Source organism: Microcebus murinus, chromosome 5 (assembly GCF_040939455.1).
Source record: "Microcebus murinus isolate Inina chromosome 5, M.murinus_Inina_mat1.0, whole genome shotgun sequence".
NCBI lineage: Eukaryota > Metazoa > Chordata > Mammalia > Primates > Cheirogaleidae > Microcebus > Microcebus murinus.
This window is the reverse complement of record NC_134108.1, coordinates 7,141,616-7,162,533: the sequence shown is the minus strand read 5'-3', so window position 1 is coordinate 7,162,533 and position 20,918 is coordinate 7,141,616. Positions and strand designations below refer to the sequence as shown.

General features: G+C 46.1%; 1 protein-coding gene across 1 annotated transcript in view; it reads right to left on the bottom strand.

The window, feature by feature from the left end:
- Window positions 1-241: 241 nt before the first annotated feature.
- Window positions 242-20,918, bottom strand: part of SLC22A2 (solute carrier family 22 member 2) — a 29,226-nt gene continuing 8,549 nt past the window's right edge. The window contains exons 5-11 of the mRNA XM_012759682.2: window positions 18,509-18,623; window positions 16,511-16,617; window positions 15,076-15,290; window positions 13,834-13,942; window positions 12,652-12,764; window positions 9,591-9,690; window positions 242-2,114 (exon numbers count right to left, since the gene is read on the bottom strand). Of these exons, the coding sequence (XP_012615136.1) occupies window positions 2,048-2,114; window positions 9,591-9,690; window positions 12,652-12,764; window positions 13,834-13,942; window positions 15,076-15,290; window positions 16,511-16,617; window positions 18,509-18,623 (826 nt within the window). The 3' untranslated portion in view covers window positions 242-2,047. The remainder of the gene's footprint in view (window positions 2,115-9,590; window positions 9,691-12,651; window positions 12,765-13,833; window positions 13,943-15,075; window positions 15,291-16,510; window positions 16,618-18,508; window positions 18,624-20,918) is intronic.

Below are 20,918 nucleotides of genomic sequence, written 5' to 3'. Positions count from 1 at the left end.
TCATGTCAAGTAATCACAGCTAATAATTTAAGTGGCTGTTTTGCCACTGTGTACTATGGATAGATACTATCAGTATCCCAATTTTCACTGAGAATGAAGTCATCAGTGTGTTCGATCCCCTTACTAAACACACCCCAGATTCCCGTATTTGGGCATTTAGTTCCTAGGTCTACTCACAGTAGCAAGTAGAGTATTAATCAGCGATGACTCAGCAAAACAGAAACCACTCTAGGTATTTCAAATAGAGGCAATTTAATATAGACACTTGTTTACAAAACCATTGGTAGAGTAGAAAGGACAAAGACATGCTAGACAGGGGAAAGCGTTTATACACAAAGACCAGGAAGTGGTAGTTGCTACTGGCTGGAGCCCAAGAACTTGTTGGTGCCTTCCTCTCTCTGGCCAGTGCTACCCATCAGTATAGCCTCACAGGAGGCCGGGTGGAAAAGAGGTTGGGAAATGTAGTCTGTGGGTTTCAGCACCGATGCCGCAGAAGAGAGCGCAGGACAGGCACGCACTCTTTCTCGGGAAGCCATTGCAAGATGTGCTTCTTCAAAATCAGAGAGAAAACCAAGAAAGAGAGGACTCTGGATGCAGGAGACAGGGGATCCCACAGGAGAAAGAGGCAATGGGAATGATCAGGAAGGTGAGGAAGGACAGCCACAGCAACAGCTGTGCAGGAGCCTAGAGATCAGCCAGGACAAAGCAGGAGGTCTGGCGCTTCCAGCTGGGAGGACTCTCAAGAAAAAAGATAAGAAAGGGAACCAGTGTGTGATGCTTTTGAATACATTGAGAGGAGATTTGTTGCTCTGTCAGAGAGTTTGGGGAAAATTAATGGTGAATATATAGAAAACAAAGCAATAAAAACCAAGGTCAGGAAAAACAAGATGTTGTGAGAGAAAGGAAGCACCCTCGTAGTACACTATGTGGCTCAGCGTTAGTAACAGCCATAATGAGGTCAATGAATGTTCACTATTTGATTTAATAAAAATGTGACAATACAAAGATTATAGGCAGAGACAAGTAGTGTGTTGGGATGACAAGGAGAGGTGAAGAGAGCTACATTTTCATTTTTTATATTAAAGAGTCAATAGATAATATTTAAAACTAAAAAATCAAAAAATTTCAATATAAAGAAATTATTTAGATGCATGGAGATCAATCTAGGGAAAACAAAGCTAAATAGTTGAAAAATTTCTCCAGGGTTTTTGTAGAGGTGGAATAGGGCAAGGAAATTTAGTTTTTCATTACAGGCCTTATAGTATTTAGCTTTTCAAAATATATTCACTATATTACTTTGATATAATATTAATATACTTTTTAAAGTCCAGAAATTTTGAGGAATTTTTACTAGACTAAAAAATTATCATCTCTGGGTTAAAATTGCCAACAATGCTCTTTCGTGAACCTGAACTCTTCTCAAGATCTTTTCTAGAAATCACACATTTGTACTTATCCAGTGTAACTATGGAAGGACTTGGTGATTATTCAAGTTGTATTCCTGATTCTTTTATTTGAGTTCCCCTTCAAGTCTAATCCAGATAACAATCAATGTATTTTAAATATTCTCACCTATGATCCTGAAAGGCCTGTTTGAAGTTTTTCGCATACATTCTGGACAACTCAATATTGTGTTGGATGTTTTATTTCTTAAAGAAAATAGTCTATCTCTCTCAACTTTATTGTTTGTCAGATCCTTTCTGTGTCACTGGCCCACAGTCCCCCTAGGTATTCTGGTTTGATGTCATTGTGGGAAAAGGAATCAAATAAAAAATACAAATATGGGGGAAAAAAATTCCAGCAAACCAGTGGCCACTGTCCTAGGAATGCTGAGAATAGAGTAAGCTGGGAGAGTTTGGCAGGATCTGGTCCGGGAGGCACATTCTTACAAAGGGGACAACAAACTCCATGGGCCGAAGGTCTCAGTTGATGGGGCTCCAGGGTAGGGAAGGTCGGATCGTTGGGCTTTGTGATGAGTGAAGAAACCTCTGCTTCCAGCCTTGGCATCACCAAAGCAAGGACATAGCAGGAGTAGAGGACTCTCTTCTTAGTCTAATGGAATGTCTAGTCTCTTAACTTGGAGGTAAATCATCTTTTCTTTATTTTTTCTTGGTCTGCAATAAGAAATAAAAATAGGGGAGAAAGAAATTATGAGGAGGCTGAAAACCAAAATAAAGCAAATATTATAATAAATAAAAGGAGTAATAAATGGGTATAACCTTTGTCCAGGATTAGTCTTGCAAAGTGCTCTGAGCAGTGATTCCCATAAAGAAAACAGACAGAGCTTGTTGAATAACTAATGTGGATGGAGTGGTTCCTGGAAACCTCTCCAGATGTGGAATTGGCCTAAATAAGTTCCTTTCTTAGGGCGTTCCACCTTTCTCTGTAATGGAGAATGTAGATAAAGTCTAAATTTAATCTTATGTCAGTACAAGATGATGACTTTAAAATCTAGACGTTGTTATCACCAGTTTCTGCAAATAGAATTGGAGAAATTATTTTTTACCAAAGTTCATTTATTTTTCAACAGTTTGGCAAGTGAGGAATGCAATTAAAACATTCGTTCAAATGCAAATTTTCTCAATCATCTTGTCTTTGTGAAGGCCAAGATGTTGCTGATAGTCATTATAGAAATGCTGCTTTCTTCATTTTGTTGTTCCCAGCCACGCCCTTTGGACCTGTTCTTGTTTATAGTAATATTGAATCAGGTGTGGGCTGCTTCCAGACATCTGGCTCCTCGAAGAATTTCCCCCACCTGGAGGTGATTAGTCCTGCCTAAACTTCTGGACCAGTCCAATGTGAGGTGGGGCATAGCAGAATCTCGCCCAAATCATCCTGTAGTTTTGGGGTTCTCTCAAATTCCAGATGGAGGGGTACAATCAAGTCTGCTGAGCTCTCATGGTCTCTATGGCAACAACAACAGCAGCGGCAACAATAGCAGCAGCAACAGAACCAGCAAGAATAGCAGCAACAAAAGCAACAACGGTAACAACAACAGCAACAGCAGCAAGAGTAGCAGCAATAGCAGGACCAACAGCAACATCAGCAACAACAGCAGCAACAGCAGCAATATCAGCAGCTGCAACAGCACTAATGACAGCATCAGAATCAACAACAGTGACAACAGCAGCAACAGCAATAGCAATAGCAGCAGTAGCAACAACAGAAAGAGCAAAAACAGCAGCAATAGTAGATACAGCAACAATAGCAGTAGCAACAGCAACAGCAGCAGCAGCAGCAGCAACAACAATATAATAATCAACAATGGCAACTGCAGCAGCAACAGCAGCAGCAGCAATATCAAAAACTGCAATAGCAACAGTAGCCATATCGACAGCGGCAATAACAGCAGCAACAGCAATAGCCATAGCAACAATAGCAGCAGCAGTAGCAACAACAATAGTAGCAGCAACAGCAGCATCAACAATAACAGCAGTATCAACAATAGCAATAGCAACAGCAGCATCAGCAGCAACAATAACAATAGCAACAATAATAACAACAGCAACAGCAGCAGGAGCAACAATGTCAGCTATAGCAATAGCAATCATAATAACAATAGCATCAGCAGCAGCGACAGTAGCAAAAGCAATAATATCAGCAATAGCAGCAGCAGCAACAGCACTAGCTACAGCATCATAATAGCTACTGTGACAGCAGAAGTAACAGCAGTAACAGCAATAGCAGCAACAGCAACAATAACAGCAGCAGTAGCAATAGCAACAATGTCAGCAACAGCAGCAGCAGCAACAATAGCAACAGTATCATAATCAACAGCAACAATAGCAGTAACAATAGTAACAGCAAGAGCAGCAACAAAAACAGCAGCAACAATGTCATCAATAGCAGTAGCAGCAACAGGAACAGCAGCAGCAGTAACAATGTAACAATTAACAACAGCAACTACAACAGCAGCAGCAGCAGTAGCAAAACCTGCAATAGCAACAGCAGTCATAGCAATAGCAGCAACAGCAGTAGCAACAATAGCAGCAACAACAGCAGCAATAGCAATAGCAGCAGCAAAAAGAGCAGCAACAACAAGAGCAGCAACAGTAGTAGCAGCAACAGGAGCATCAGCAACAACAGTAGTGGAAGCAAGAATGTCAGCAATGGCAGCAACAGAAATAGCATCATAATCAACAACAGCAATTACAGCAAAAACAAAGTCTGCAATAGCAGCAGCAGCAACAACAGCAGCAATAGCAACAGCAACATTTACAACAACAGCAGCAACAATAACAGCAACAACAGCAATACCAGCAACAAGAGCAGCAACAACAGCAGTAATAACAATGTCAGAAAGAGCAGTAGCAACAGTAATAGCAACAGCATCGTAAAAACTAACAGCAACAGCAGCAGCCACAGTAGCAACAACTGCAATAGCAATAGCAACTACAGCAACAGTAGCAACAATAATAGAAGCAGCAACAACAGCAGCTGAAGCATCAGCAACAATAATAGCAATAACAAGAATAATAGTAGCATCAGCAACAACATCAGCATCAGCAGCAACAACAGTAACAGCAGCAATAAAAACATTAGCAACAACAGTTACAAGAACAGCAGTAGCACCCATAACAATAGCAACAATAGTAACAATGACAATAGCACCAGCAGCAAAGTCAGCAGCCACACCAGCCACTGGAGACTAAACGCAGGCACTGCACTGGGCAATTCACTGCATTTTAGCATTTGTGAGCCCAACCCCTGAGGCAGAGACAAGAACCTGGGCCATGGAATCTGGCCGTCAGTATTGAAACTTTGGCTTTGTCACTTACCAGCTGTGTGCCTTTAATTTCTCTGCCCTAGGTTTTTTTCAGTCGTCAAGGGGTTAATAAGAATACCTGTTTCACAGAGTTGTTGTGGGGAATCAATGAGGGGATACAGGCATACCTTGGAGATATTCCAGTTTCAGTTCTAGACCACCACAATAAAGCAAATTTTGCAATAAAAAGAGTCACAGAAAATTTGGTTTCCCAGTGCCTATAAAAGTTATGCTTACACTATGCTGTAGTCTATTAAGTGTACAATAGCATTATGTCTTAAATGCATATACCTTAATTTTGAAATATTTTATTGTTAACCCTTTGCACTCAGATGTCGAGTGTGACTCGACATGGTTAGCAAAAATTATAGAGATTAAAATTACTCTTTGAATGTACCAATAATTTGAAATATAAAAAATCCAAATAAATAAGTTTGTATGAAAAGAAACTCCAGTTTTTTATTCTACTGCCGTGCTTTGTAAAATCTGGGGTATTTAAAAAATTAAATCCCGAGTAGAATAAAGGAATCGAGAAAAAGGCAACCAAGTGCAAAGGGTTAAAAAATGCTAACAATCACCTGACCCTTCAGTGAGTTATAATCTTTTGTTGGTGGGGATTTTGTTTTGATGTTGATGGCTGCTGACCATCATGGTGGTGGCTGCCAAAAGTTGAGGTAGCTGTGGCAATTTCTTAAAGTAAGACCACAGTGAAGTTTGTCACATCAGTTGAATCTTCCTTTCATAAAAGATTTCTCTGTAGCAGGCAATGCTGTTTGATAGCATTTTACTCATAGCAGAACTTCTTTCAAAATTGGAGTCAGTTCTCAAACTCTGCCACTGCTTTATCAACTAAGTTTATGTAATATTGGTAATCCTTTGCTGTAGTTTCCACAATGTGCACAGCATCATTACCATCTCAAGAAACCACTTTCTTTGCTCATCCATAAGAAGCAACTCCTCATCTGTTGAAGTTTTATCATAAGATTGGAACAATTCAGTCACATCTTCAGGCTCCACTTCCAAATTCTAGTTCTCTTGCTATTTCTACCACATCTGCAGTTGCTTTGTTTACTGAAGTCTAGAAACCCTCGAAGTCATCCGTGACTATTGGAATCAACTTCTTCCAAATATTTTGACCTCCTCCCATGAATCACAAATATTCTTAACGGCATCTAGAATGGTGAATCCTTTGCAGAGGCTTTCAATTCACTCTGCCCAGACCCACCAGAAGAATCACTATCTGTGGAAGCTATAGCCTTATGAACTGTATTTCTTAAATAATAAGTTGTGAAAGTTGAAATTAAATTATTCCTTGATCAATGGGATGCAGAATGGATGTTGTGCTAGCAGGCATGAAAACAACATTCATCTCCTCGTAAATCTCCATCAGAGCTCTTGGGTGACTGGGTGCATTGTCAATGAACATTAATATTTTGAAAGGAATCTTTTTTCTGAGCAGTAGGTCTCAACAGTGGGCTTGAAATATTCAGTAAACCATGCTGCAAACTAACGTGCTATCATTCCAGGCTTTGTTGTTCCATTTGTAGGGCACAGGCAAAGTAGATTGAGTATAATTTGTAAGGGCCCTAGGATTTTCAGAATGGCCAATGAGCAGTGGCTTCAACATAGAGTCACTAGCTGCATTAGCTCTAACAGGAGAGTTAGCCTTTCCTTTGAAGCTCTGGAGTCAGGCATTGACTTCTTTCTAGCTATGAAAGTCCTAAATGGCATCTTCTTCCATTATGAGGCTATTTTGTTTGCCTTGAAAATCTGTCATTTAATGAAGCCACCTTTGCCCACTATCTTAGCTGCATCTTCTGAATAACTTGCTGCAGCTTCTCATCAGCCCTTGCTGCTTCACCACACACTTTTATGTTACAGAGATGGCTTCTTTCCTTAAATCTCATGAGACAACCTCTGCTAGCTTCAATTTTTTCTTCTGCAGCTTCCTCACCTCTCTCAGCCTTCACAGAATTGAATGGAGCTAGGGCCGTGCTCCGGATCCGGCTTTGGCTTACGGAACCGTGGTGGCTGGTTTGATCTTCTATCCAGACCACTCATACTTTCTCCATACCCGCAATTTGGGTGTTTTTCTTTCTTGCCATTCCTACATTCACTGGAGCAGCACTTTTAACTTCCTTCAAGGACTTCCCCTTTGCACTCTCAGCTTAGCTGACCGTTGGGCACAGGAGGCCTGGCTTCTGGCCTTTCTGGGTTCGGACACGCCTTCCTCACTGAACTCAGTCATTTCCGGCTTTCGATGTGAAGTGAGAGGCATGTGGCTCTTCCTTTCCCTTGACTGTTTAGAGGCTGTTGTGGGTTATTAACTGGCCTGATGTCAGCACCGTTGTGTCTCAGGGAATAGGGAGGCTCCCGGAGCGGGAGAGAGGCAGGAGGGCTGGCTGGTGGAGCCGTGGGAACACACACTGCATTCATCCGTTAAGTTTGCTGTCTTATGTGGATGCGGTTTGTGGTGCCCCCAGACGATTGCGATGGTAACATTGAAGATCACTGATCGCAGGTCACCACAACAAATATGATAATAATGAAAAAGTTTGAAGTACTGCGGGAATTACAATGCAGAGCTGCCACAAACCTTTAAATTGCCAAAAAAAACCCACAAAAAAACCGCAGCATTACCCATCCTGAAAAGGTGTCAAACGATAATAAAAATTAAAAAAAAAAAAAAAAAAAAAAAAAAAACCGCAGCATCTGCAAAGCACAATAAAGCAAAGTGTAATGCAATGAAACGAGGAGTGCCCGCACGCGCACGCTGGGGAGGCACTGGGTGAGAGCTCTGAGTAAATGTGGGCTCTTCTTACCCTCATTCGACAGAAAAGGAAACAGGCTTAAGAGGCGAATAAGGCGTCAGGCGAGAATCGCACAGGCTGTACTCGTTTGTAACTAGAACAGGACGAGCATCCTTAGGAACCCACGGGCTCTCGGCCCTGCCCTTTCTTGCTGGCCCTCCTTGGTGTCCGCGACACTCTACCTGGGTCAGCTTTCCGTGCCAGCTGTGGTCTGCCAGACGGCCCTGCCTCCCAGCCCTCCCGCTGCAGGGGCCCTTGTCCCAGCTGTCCCCGCCTCCCCTCCGAGTCTCTCCCGCAATGCCCCACACCACACGCAGACCTGTCTTCTGTCTGAGAACGTCAACTCAGTCACTGGGTACAGAGAAAGGAAAAGTGCAGATCTTCATAGGAGTATTTGTTGATCACATAAACCGAAAGAATATAAAATAACAACAGGAATACTCTTTTGAAATATCTCCTTAGCCTGCTTTGAAAACCGGCCTGAAGAAAATGACTCTGATGAGTAATGGCGTGTATGTGTGTCCCTGAGCTACATTTCTCTGTCTTAAAACATCTCAGGACGTAGTTTAAAATTTGAATTTCAATAGATAGTCTAGGTGCTTGTCTTCCTGTTTCACAGAACAGCTATGAAAGCTTCTGTGAACAGTGACAGTGGCTCCCGGACCTCCACCGTCAGGCCCTTACACACGTCGGCTTGTTTAGCTGTGACCGACGCCAGCGAGCAGATACTGTTGCCCCCATTTACAGGCGAAGAACTGAGGCTTGCAGGCCGCCAGGCCACAGGGACAGCGATGTGAGGACAGCCTGTCAGACGCCACAGCCCTGCTCCTCACCGCTCACGTCCCTGCCTGCCTGGCGCGGACGCTGCCTCGGAAAAGGAGCCTGAGTCAAGGGTGCCGTGGAAGGAACGCCAGCATTTGTGCCCCGACTGTTTGGTGAGCTCCTCCCCTGTGTGTGCCAGGTCCCGTGCTGGGCTCTGGGGATGCCACGGTAAACGGGACTCAGTCGCCCATCTGGGAGGGGGGCACCCATGTGCGTGGGAGGCTGTGCTGAGACGCGGGTGTCGTCGAGGGGGGCTGGTTGGGCTCCATCCAGGGTCTCAAGCTCCAATGTCTGCATGCACCAAGTGGACCCTATAATGCACCAGACACAAGACGACAAGGAGCAGCAGGGACTTGGCCTGCTGCAGAGGGCATGCCCCTCAGAAAGCCGAGCCCTCGCTCAGCCCCTAGAAATTGCCAACAAGAGCGAACACCTGCTCAGTGTTACCGAATCTTCTGGTTTTTTAAAACAGATCCTGGAAGTCCAGTTTATATGGAATTTCCTTCTTAAAAAACAACAACAATAAAACCCCAAACACCATGTGGGCCAAACAGAGAGAACTTGAGGACTTGGTGTCCCGTGGGCTGCCGGTGTGTGACCTCTGGTCGGATTCCAGAACCTCTTCCAATCTAAGACTCAAGTTCTAGGAAAGCCTTGGACCACTGCGATTTGGCAACGTTTTGCCCAAGAACAATTCCGAGGAACATGTTAAATATGAAGGTTTCGTAGAACGGATAAAATTCAGCTCAGTTTGTGGCACCAGTAGGCCAAAAATGGCATAAAAACAAAGTACATAGAACTATCTAAGCATACCGCATAAGCACACTTGTGGGAGGGTGTCATACAGGTTTCTCTTCATTTAGATTTTTTTCAATTTACTTTTTGACTAGGTTCCTATAGTCCAAAATTCAGAAATAACAAAAAACAGGTATTGATATTTCTTCTATGGGGTCTGGATTTTTGGGGCATACTTAGAAAGACCTCCCCCTCCACGAAAGTATAAAGGAATCCTCCCACGGCGTCTTCATTATTTTACTGGTTCTTTTTTATACTCTTAAGTCTTTGATTTAGTTTGCGTTTATCTGGATGTACGGTGTGAGGTATGGATTTGCTCTGATCTTCCTTTCCAACTGGCTACAGAGTTGTCCCCAAACCTTTGACAAAGAGTTCCTTTAGGAACTTGGGCTGCCTACCTCTGCATGTTTTCCGCTTCCTCAATGGTCTCAGGCAGAGCCTCCCCTTTGGTCTCTGGCAGCAACAGCACCAGTGCTCCGGCAACCAGGCCAACCACGGCTGAAAGCCAAACAGACGCAAACCACGTTAAGAACTGAAAAACACAGGTTCTATAATTAGAGCTCTCCTTTTTTCTATTTAAAAAATTGGGGGGGGTGTTTTTTTTCTATATTTATTTACAGATTCTTTTGCCATCTCCGACTGCCCCATGTTCCATCATAAATATTATACCAATTCCCAACTCCATTGAATTACAATTCCTTATAGGGAAATGAAATACTTAATATTTTGAGTCAAGGTTATTCTAGGCTAGGGGACATTGCCACCATATTAAGATACTTTGGAGTTAGAAAATAACTTTGAAAAAAACTGTGTGAAAAGGAAGAACATAACCCTGCCAGTATAAAGCACTTAGTAATGAAAATAATTCAGAAACTTGGATCATTACTTGCAAATAAAAGTAATAAATCATGTGTAACTACATAATGACACTAAAAAGTATAAAGAATAGCCAGGCATTTAGTTCAAATTCAGGTGTTCGCTAAATTCCTGTTGATCCTTGTCTCTGGCTCTAGTTTTTAATAATGAACACGTTAATGCTTTTGCTTCTTTAGATTCCAGTAAAAGGAATCTTTTAAAGTTATATTTTTATGTCTTCTATGTTGGAATGCAGGAAGTGGGATATGGGTTTCTTACTAGTTTGGGGTTTCAAAACAAGCACACTGGCCTTTATTTTTGAACCCTTAAAAATGGGCTTAATAGAAGCCACAGAGCACATTGGCTCAAAACACAGCCTGGGCTGCCTGGGCTGCCTCGCTGCCTCCCTCACTTACTGGTCATAGGGCCTTGGGAAGTTCTGCAATCTCGCTGCTGGGCCAGATTCCCCCACAGGCCTAAGAGGCTGAAATGAATTAATATTTGCCAAGCACTGAGAATAGTGCCTGGCACGTGGTATGAATTGTGGAAGTGCTCACTAGATAACAGCCTCTCAACCTGCTCCAAAGCTCCCAAGATTCCCTTGGTTATTACATCGTAACTAATGCAAACACAATGCACATTCACAGGCATCGGAATCTCTGAAGTGAGGGGACTGTGACGAATGCAATGGATTAATCAAATGATCCCTCATTCAGAATTTTGTATTTGCAAAGATGGGCCTAATTAACCGGGATAATCCTTATCAATTTCTCCAGCGGTCTTTCACCCAGGATTTTCCAATGTGTTGATTTTCATGTTTCTTCAATTACTGTTTTAAAACTATTTCAAGACCACAATTAGCACGACATTCTTGCATAGAAAGAAAAGGAAAGAAACTAAAATGCAAAACTATTGGTTTTGCTTTCTGCTAACTAAGCAGATGAAGGGTTGGTGAGGGAAGATGTTTAACTACCCACAAGAATACAATTGGAATTGTCTTTGATTTTCCTGTATATATTGCAATGTAGTTACAATCCTTTGTCCTTCCCAGTGGAAGATGAGGCATGAGCAAGGGTCCACAATGTTCCTCTGGGTCTGGATTTCGCACTGCTTTGTTAAACAGACTTAGAGAAACAAGAAGTATCTGTTTGCTACCCAGAAGTGTCCCACTGACACACCGGCCACCCGCTGGCCACCTAAGGGAGTCGCTGATGTTGAGATGGCTCTGACTTCCTCCCTAGCAGACAGGGGGCCAGAGTGTGGCCTCAACCTGGAAAGGGGGCTCCGGGGACAGGCTCGTTAGCCAGTGTTGGGGAGAAAGGAGTTTGGGCACACACGTCTCATCAGCGCCAGCTACTCCGTGGGCAGACCACGGGTATCGCGGGATAAAGAGCTCGTGTTCCACCAGCGCTGGCCACCTTGCTGTCATTCAGCGGGAATGGGAGGAATTCAGCGGGTCTGTTTCGAGGGTGAGTTCTACCAGTGCTTTGGGGCTTCTGCTGGCAGACGCACCGCAGTGGAAAAGTCCCCCTCGCAAATCGGTTGGGAAGAGGGGAAGAGGAGGAACGAGGCCAGGGGCTTCCTGGGCTGCCTGCGAGAGTGGGGCCTTTTCTTCTCCTTCCCCCAAACTGAGTGAGTGCCGTACACCCAGGGAAGAAGCGTCACACGTTCGAATTAAAAGTGGCTCCGAGTGGGTCTTGAAGGAGACGGAGATGGGTGCACTGTGGGCCGGGGCACCAGGGAAGGCGGATGCCGTGTGTGTGAACTGAAGCAGCGTCCGCACGGCAGGAGTGTGCGGGACACACAGGAGTGGCTGTGTCGCAGAGCCTGCAGCTGTGGGGACAGCAGTGGACGCCCACGGACGGACGTGCCCAGGACCCCCAGCGCCCTTTCATGGCTGGCGGCAGATTTCACGTTGAGCTCCTGCCTCTGTGTGTTAACTGCTGAAGACTGGACTTGTCCCTGTCACCTTCTGTCCTCCGGGGAGGGGAGGGGCTCGGGGCTGGGACATCCCCACTGGCCCCAGCTCGCAGGCAGCAGCAGAGGAGCGAGCACGCAGGGGCTCCACTGTGCCGATGCCTTTTCTTAATGTGGGTCTTTGTTTCCTCCGGGTTTCAGAATTGCCCTTTGCAAAATGGTAACTGCCTTTCTGGGAAGCAAGAAGCAAAGGGGCTTTGTGTTTCACCCTCCGGACGTGGAGGAGGCAGAAGAGTGAGCTCTCTGCCGAGACAGGAGAGGCGGAGCGTTAGGGCAGCTGCAGGGAGGCCCTGCCTCGCCCTGGCTGTGCGCCTCGGGCCGAGGCCTGAGCCCACACCTGAGTGCTCGCGGGGACCGACAGCATGAATCCCGCACTGTATCACCCCAGCACTGCTGATACTAATAACCTTACTAACGAGTAGTAGCGATTGGTATTTACTAATAGGCACGCTGCCTATTTTGAAGTAGAGAAATGAAGGTTCTATGAGACTTCATTAACAGATGTAAAATAACGAAAAAAATAAAGAAAAAGTAAAAAATTAAAAATTTAAAAAAAGAGAGAGAGAGAGAAATGAAGGTCCCTAAAACACAGGTTTTCGTTTAAAAACCTCTATGAGGATTTCTCACCAAAAACCACCAGTGGGAGCTCAAGCCAGATGTCGGTGAGCCGGAAGACCAGGAAGGGAGCGATGATGCCACCAATGTCACACATTGAGGAGCAGACGAGGACACCAAGGTTCCTAAAATGCAGGCAACTGATTTAACTTTTTAATTTATCAAAGTGCAGTAGCTATGGAAACCACCCATATTAAAATAACGTAAGGCCATGGACAGGAATAGCGCTAAAAGTCTGATTTCTATAGAAGCGTGGACATAGCTAACACTAACTTCCCTAATGCTGTCACCACTCGCTGCTTGTCCCTTCACAGGGGCAAGACTTGTGACTTCTCCAACTGCTTCTGCAGACGGCATCTCTGGTAAAACCTGAGGCTGGCTTTTGAGATGTCTTCCAGACTCTGCCTTCGGCGTGGGGGCTGATCCCACAGGGCCCGCGAGCCCCCGCCCAGAGACTCCTGTTTACCAGGAAGACTGTTTCTGCCTCCCAACTGCATGAGTTCGTCCCCAGCCAGCCAGCAGACCCCATTCCCTAGCCCTCCGGTCACGAAAACGCCTTCAAAAATCTTAGCCCCCACATTCCAGAGGAGATGGGGCTGAGAAATCCATGCCGGGCCTCGCCTGGCACCTTGTGCTATTCGGCAACTTCTCCATGACCTCCTGCTGGCAGCACGCTGGCCTTCATCCGGCCGGGGTAACATTATCTCCCACCTCACCTCCAAATAAACACTTCCCCAAATCATTAAAATATCTAAGAACTGGGGGGAAAAGTTTACATTGGTTTCAATGCCTAAAAACAATACAGGTATATAATTCCACTCATTTCCTGTTGTACATGAGCTTTAAGATGATTCATGGCGGGAGGAAGAGCAGTTCTTCCTCCTTGCTCCCTTCACCGGGCTTCCTGGCTGCACTACGGCCCGTCCGCCCGCGCTGCCCGGCATCGCGCTCTGCTGCAGCCGTTGGGAGCCCTGCCCCGTGTCCCAGTGTCCTCTGTTCTCGCCACAGCGTCTGTGTTCTACCGGCCTGTAGTGTGAGCGGGGAGCCGCTGGGCCCGGCTGCTGCCTTCAGATCTTCTCACCTTCCCTTACACTGCGTTTTGAAAAGTAAGGCGCCCTCTGCCTGCGCCCGTGGCAGTTCCAGCCGACAAGCAAACGCCCGAGTGCCCTGTCATGCTCAGGCAAAGGCACTCACCTAATGAATGTGGGGAACAGCTCCGCATTGACCAGGCAAACCATTTCGAAGGCCATGGTGATCCCCATTCTGCCCAAGCACGCCACAGTCGTTTTTAGCCACTGCAGATCTGCGGGGACAAGCACACCACTGGCACACGCGTGCTGCCGACGGCCCCCCTTCCCAGCCGCGGCGTGGGGTGCGGGCTGTGAGGACAAGCCGCCCATTCCAGAATGGGGCGAGAAAGCAGATCATGTCAGCAAGCTCTCACGTGTGTTTGTGTGAACCTCAGACACGATTCTGACACTTGCTCGCTCTTGTTTTTAAAGACTATTTTTTTAGAGCAGTTTTAGGTTCATAGCGAAATTGAGACGGAAATACAGAGATTTCCCATATACTCTTTCTGCCCCAGCACATGCACAATCTCCGCCATTATCAACACCCCCCACCCAAGTGGTGCATTTGTTACGACTGATAAACAGATACATTATGATCACCACAAATCCTCAGTTTGCACTAGGGTTCACTCTTAGTATTGTACATCCTATGCTTTGGACAAACCTGTATCCACTGTTATAGTATCATACAGAATAATTTCATTGCCCTAAAAATCCTCTGTGCTCTCCTAACTTTAGACCTCCATTGTTAATGACAGTGGAATTATGCCAGTTTCCAAAGCTGGGCCAACTTTAGTCTACAGAGGTCACTCTAAAAAACCAGCAAAACATGGACACATTTTTTAAAATTACTAATAATGGAAGGATCAAAACAAATCCAAGTTGTTAAAAGAATTCTATTATACAGGCCTTTGCTCCCTTTCATTGAGAAAACATTTTTAAAAGGAGAGAAAGGAATAGAGTAATTGTTTATTGATGGCATTTACTTAAGTTTTCTCATTTATTCTGTAGGATGATGCAGGGAGGTGAAAGGAGTTGCTAAATAATACCTGGGATGTCCTGGAGTCAGATTTTGAACCTGGGTCTGCTCTACCCCAAAGCCCAGCTTTGCCCTGGGCTGGCTCGGTGGCCCGTAGCAAGGGTCTCCATGGCCTCTTTTGTTATATCACATCAGGGAACAGTTGGGCACAATTGCTCCTAAAGGTAGGCAGGCCGTATGGGTTTGCTCAGGAAGGTCCCGGACACTATTCTCCGTCTTTCAAATGGATCTGAATGATAGATTACATGGTCTTCCCATCAAAGGGCTGTGGACACCCCCTCTTCTCGAGGCCTTAGAGACAAGACCCCGGCTTGGCCTGAAACTCACCATCAGGGATAAAAGCTGAGGCTAGACAGGCTGCTCCTGCCACCATGTTTGCCGCCGCCCAGGGGTAACGGCGACCAATGCGGTCGATGGTGAGGATGATGATGAAGGCAGCTGGGAATTCAACCAGGGCAGAGTAGAAGAAATCCAGGTAGACATTGTCCCCTGCGAGGCCCATGTGCATGATGAGGCCCTGGTAGAGAACAGAGCTCGTGAACCTGAGCAGAGAGGAGAGTTCAGGTCAAGTGGAGTGCCAAACACGGGCCACCCAAGGGCAGAGGCTTCTGGAAAAATAAGAGTTGGCTGTAGGCCACCTTTCCCAGGGATCCCTCCACCCTCCCCCACCTTTACAAAATCTGATCCCCTTCATCGGCTGGCTGGGACCCGAGGACCCTGGGAAGAAATTAGGATAGCATTCCCTGGCCAGATGGACAGCAAAGAATGTCTTAACAGAGCAGTTTGTTTAGTAAAACTAGATCGAGTTATGAGTGCTTGTGAATTTCGTCTGTCTTTGTGGTCTTCCAGCGCAGTGGGATCGAAAGGGCGGGCCGCTTAATTCCAATTTTAGGAAATCAGAAGACCACACGGGCAGAGCGCCTCTCTTGATGATTCCTCCCTCAACCAGATGCAAACAGCATTTTGGACAATGTTTTTAGCTTTATTGACTAAAAACGGTCATTATATGTAACAGAAAACGTGAAGATAATCAACAAGAGCCACAGTTTTTCAGAAAAGGAAGGAAGGATAATGAGGCCAGATTTCAAAGCCGCCTTTTCGGTGCAGTGCTGTGAAGCTTGCTCGGCCGACCCCTGGGGAGCTCCGCGTAAGGCCGGCTGAGCCCCAGCGCTGCCGAAAGCCAGCGTCCCCACGGGAGGGCGTGCCTCGAAGCTCTGCCAGCGCCCGCAGCCCGCACGGTGGAGATCGCGTTACTGGGTTGCGGAGCCAACACATTGTTCCTGTTCATTCATTAATTTATTTTTTTCTCCAGGTAGGAAAGAAAAATCTCTTTCCTTGCCAGCCCTGTACTGCCGTAGAGATCTGCACTCATCATCTATCAATCTCTACCAATAGCTCTTGAGTTTGGCTGTATGTCAGAATCACCTGGAACATTTAAACCATATTGGTCGCTGGGCCCTACCCTACACCAATTAAATCAGTATTTCTGGAGATGGGGGGGTTTGGCCTTGGTATTTTATAAGATCCAGGTGATTCTAATATGAAGGCAAGGTTGAGGACGCCCCAATCTGTGCTCAGGGACTGAAGGTGGATTTCAGCACTTGCTGGGAAACCTGCTGTGTGTCAGGCACACCTGCCGCCCGCCGCTGGTGCCAATACTGGGGTTAGGTGCTATGTTGAAGGCACCTTTGTTCTTCCCTTAACGTGGCTGACTGTGATTAAAAGACTTCAGGGGGATTTTAAAGTGAAGAACATTCCTTACCAGTTGTACATCAAGATCAAAGTATGTTTCCTTATCTGAGGGGTTCTGACCAAGTCAAGGAAGGAAGGGTTCAGCTTCTCGTCCACTTCCTCATCGGGTCTCAGGCTCTAAGAAAAGACACAGACGAACAGCTTTGTCTATTTGATGGTGGTGTCCCTGGGAATAACAATAATTTCTTACATCGAGTGCTTACCACCAGCCCAGCACTACACTAAACAGTTTGCACACTTGGTCTCATTTAATCTTTAAAAAAATCCTAGAAGTTAGGGTCTATTTCTTTCACCCCGTTTTACAGAGGAGGAAGCTGGGATGCGGAGAAGTTAGGCAATTGCTGTAGTGCCTGTCTGGGATGATGTGATTTGTAGAGCACAGTGGCTGCTATAATCCACGCCCAGCCTCGTGGCCCGGCCTTGTGGGCTGAGGGTGAAGTGATGTGTCTGCCACCTGGACCCGTTTGTGACCCACCAGGCAGGAGGCTGTGCCTTGGACCTTGGCCTTCACGCCGGCACCAGCATCACCTGGAGCGAGTTAGAAATAGGCGGGAAACAGACCTCTCTGCATTTTCACAAGGTTCTCCGTGGTTCCTGTGCACAGGGGGTAAGGTTTGAGGACTCTGCTCTAGAAGCGTCTGGTCGGCGGGTGGTGGAGTGGAGGCTTTCTGCCAACACCTGGATGTCACCTCTTGGGAGGTGATGACTCTCGTGTGGTTTGCCCACTGGCCCTTCGCTGAAGGAATCTAACCCCTGAGAATCAGGCGTTCTGCCAGACACGCATTTCAGCCACCCAGGAACCAGGGAGAAAGTGAAGGAGAAAGGCCTCTGAGTCCCCCAAATGCTCACTCTAAATGTCATGTAAATCTCAAGCTCTTACACGCAACCTATCATATTAATAGATCCTCATTCAGAAATGATTTACTCTCATTCTGACGTAATGTCCTAATAAGCTTGATGTTTTCTTTTCCAGTCCCTATTAGATGAGAAGGTTTGAGGTCAAAGTGGTGAGACCTACTGAAGGCAAACACTAAGCGCCTTCAGTAACTCGATTCTATTTAAGAAGGTAGCGGATTGCTTAAAATGTTTTGGGGCAATTTCTATCCAATGTTTAAAATGCTAAGAAATTGCTTGTGTTTAAAGAACTGTTCTCTCTTCTGGTTCTCCATGGTGGCAGATCGAGGGGAAAGGGGAAGCCTATGTGGGAACTTCGCACCCTGTGTCCTCCACGGCTAGATACGCTGCCAGGTCCTTTGGCAGCAGCAGAAATGAGATTGCTGTTCCCTGCACAGCCAGAGGGGCCAAGGCAGAAGAATTCCTGGAGAAAGGTTTAAAGAGTGTGGGAGTATGAGTTAAGAAAAAATAACTTGTCAGATACTGGAGACTTTGGTCTGGGGATCCAGGAGCATATCGGTCCGGGTATGGAATATGACGCAAGCACTAGCACGCACAGCCGGACTCTGTGCGGTGCCGGGCAGCCGGGTGTCAGCGCTGCAGACGAGAAGTGCAGGACGGGCTGAACTGGGCCGAGCACGGAACCAGCCGAGAGGAGCCCGCACTGGTTCTAGCAGCATCGTGATAGGATCATCCTTCCCAGCAAATAAATTCCTGTTTCTATCCAAAGGGCCAATAGAAAAGTTTTCAGTGAAAGAAAAAAAGAACTGTCATACTGATCTAAGAATCTGACCCGAGGATGCCAGACACACAGGTAAGCGCGGCATGAGTGGCCGGCAGAGGTGTGAGTTGCACAAGATAGAAACTCCTTGTTTGACCTTTAAAAGATCTCTGGTTCCCTTTTAGTTTGATGTTTTGCATCTGTTTAGAGTATTCTCCTAGGGACCCCCAAATCTTAGTACATAAAATATTCTGTTGCATTTCACTACAAGTTAGGCCCAAACGCAAGGTGGTGGGCTGGTCCCGTGCTCCCCCGAGAACGCTGGTGTCCGTGTGTCTTCCCAGAACCTCCCTTTTCATGTCCCCTGATTTGATACTTAAGGCCCTGGCTCACCTGAAGAGAGACAGGCAGAGATTTTCCATTTTTCTTTGCGATGTGTTTAATGATCCTCATGGCTTCAGCATTTTTGTTCTGGGAGATCAGCCACCTTGGAGACTCAGGTATGCACCTAGGGTACAAGGTCAGTGGAGGAGAAAGTCTTACTGACGTCCCCCCAACTCCAATTTTCCTAGCCAGATGTCTTTGAGGATCTTACACAGTAAGGTCCAGTTGGATCCACAAAGAAACTAACAATCACGCAGGGGGACAGGTGGCTCTTTCCTCCCTCAAATGGGACTTGTGGTCGGCCTTGTCCAGGAAGCCTTCCGGCTCCCTCCTCAGAGATTTCCAAGTGGAACCCCAGGAAGCGAGCTGCCAAGTGGGGTACCGCTGGATACCTGACTCCACGCTCCACACAGGAGAGGCGGGTCAGCCGGAGTGGGCCCGGGTTTGCAAAGGCCCAAGAACTGACAGAGGGTCAAGCAGCAGAGGTGGAAGTGTGCAGGCCACCACAGGGAGCTCACACATACAGTTTGTCACCACGATCTGTCATTGCTGCCTCATTAGAATTTTACTTATAATTTTTCCTCTTCATACCAACCAGTTCCATCTTAATTCAGGCCTCCGCCCTCTCTTGTGAGGGTAATTACAATAGTCTCTTCTCTGGTCTCCCTGCCTCAATTTTTCCCCTGTGACACCTGTCTTCTACTCTGCATCTGGAGCAATCTTTCAAAAATGTAAAGCCCATGAGGGAGCTTGCAGAATTGTAAGCAAATTCAGTTTGACTCTATTCAGCGACAGTGGCAAGAGGAAGTCTTGAGAGGTGTCAGAACTTGGATAATAGGTGGCCTATCTGTCATGCTAAAGCACTAGATCTTTATTCTGCAGGGAAAAACCGTGGAAAGAATTTTAAGCAGGGCAGTGACATGGTGGAACTGGATGGCTAACATGTGGCAGGAAGCATGGATTAAAGACAATAAACCAAATGTCAAGGAGACCAGTTGGGACTCTATCACAGCAACCCAAGCAAGAAATAATAATGATTTCCTAATGGGAAAAGAAAATGGGTGAATTCTGAGGTATAGAGGAGGTGGAAATGTTTTGTTTTGTTTTTGTTTTTGTTTTTTGAGACAGAGTGTCACTTTCTTGCCCAGGCTAGAGTGAGTGCCATGATGTCAGCCTAGCTCACAGCAACCTTAAACTCCTGGGCTCAAGCAATCCTCCTGCCTCAGCCTCCCAAGTAGCTGGGACTACAGGCATGCGCCACCATGCCCAGCTGATTTTTTCTATATGTATATTAGTTGGCCAATTAATTTCTTTCTATTTTTAGTAGAGACGGGATCTCGCTCTTGCTCAGGCTGGTTTTGAACTCCTGACCTCGAGCAATCCGCCTGCCTCGGCCTCCCAGAGTGCTAGGATTACAGGTGTGAGCCACCTCGCCTGGCCGAGGAGGTGGAAATGCGTAGAGGAAGATGAGGGAGGGGAGATACAGGTCACTGTCAGAGTGTCATGGACTGAATGTTGTGTCCTCCCAAAACTCATACACTGATGTCCCAACCCCAATGTGTAATTTGGAGGTGGGGTCTCTGGCAGGTAATTAGATGAGGCCTGGAGGGTGGACCCCAGGACGTGATTAGTGTTCTTATAAGAAGAGGAAGAGAGGCCAGAGGATCCTCTCTCTCCTGCCACCATGTGAGGACACAGCAACAAGTCTAGCTGTGTTGAAGCCAGGACGCCCTCTCAGGAATGGACTCTGCCACACTTGGAACTTGGACTTTCCAACCTCCAGAACTGTGAGGTGTTTGTTTTTATGTACGCAGTTATAGCAGCCTGAGCTGACTAAGACACAGAGTTTTATTGGCTTTTGGACAAGGAAACACACTTCCTGGGGAAGGTTGCAACATTTATGTCTCAGGCAAGACAACCATGGGAAGAACAGTGGATACATCCCGTAGGAAGTAAATAAATGGGTTTATTGCATGGGAGAGATATTTGGTCTGATAATCCAGCATCCCCCTTGCTTTATTTCAAGTTGAGTCGATTAGAGGTTTCTAACAGCTCCTGCCATTTCCCATGTGTTTCCCTTGGGCAGGGAAACTTACTTTCCTTGGTAACTTTGATGGATTGATATGGTCTATCTGGAGTGCCATGGTGGCCTTATCCGAGATGGAGACTGCTGTGATTGATTGGGGATGTCTGCCTCAGGCACAGGTATTGGGAAGTGGTGACACAAATGCCATGTTTTGCCTTCTTCATCCTAAAGTTTCCTCTGAGGAGGGACAGAACTATTATCAATCTCTTCAAAGGGTCTACAGTCTAAATTGCACCACAGCTGCTAGCTGCTAATTTAAACACCAAATAAGTGATGCAGAAATGTAAGATCCAGGTCGCAAAAACTTTAAGCCCAGAGAGAAAGACATTTGAT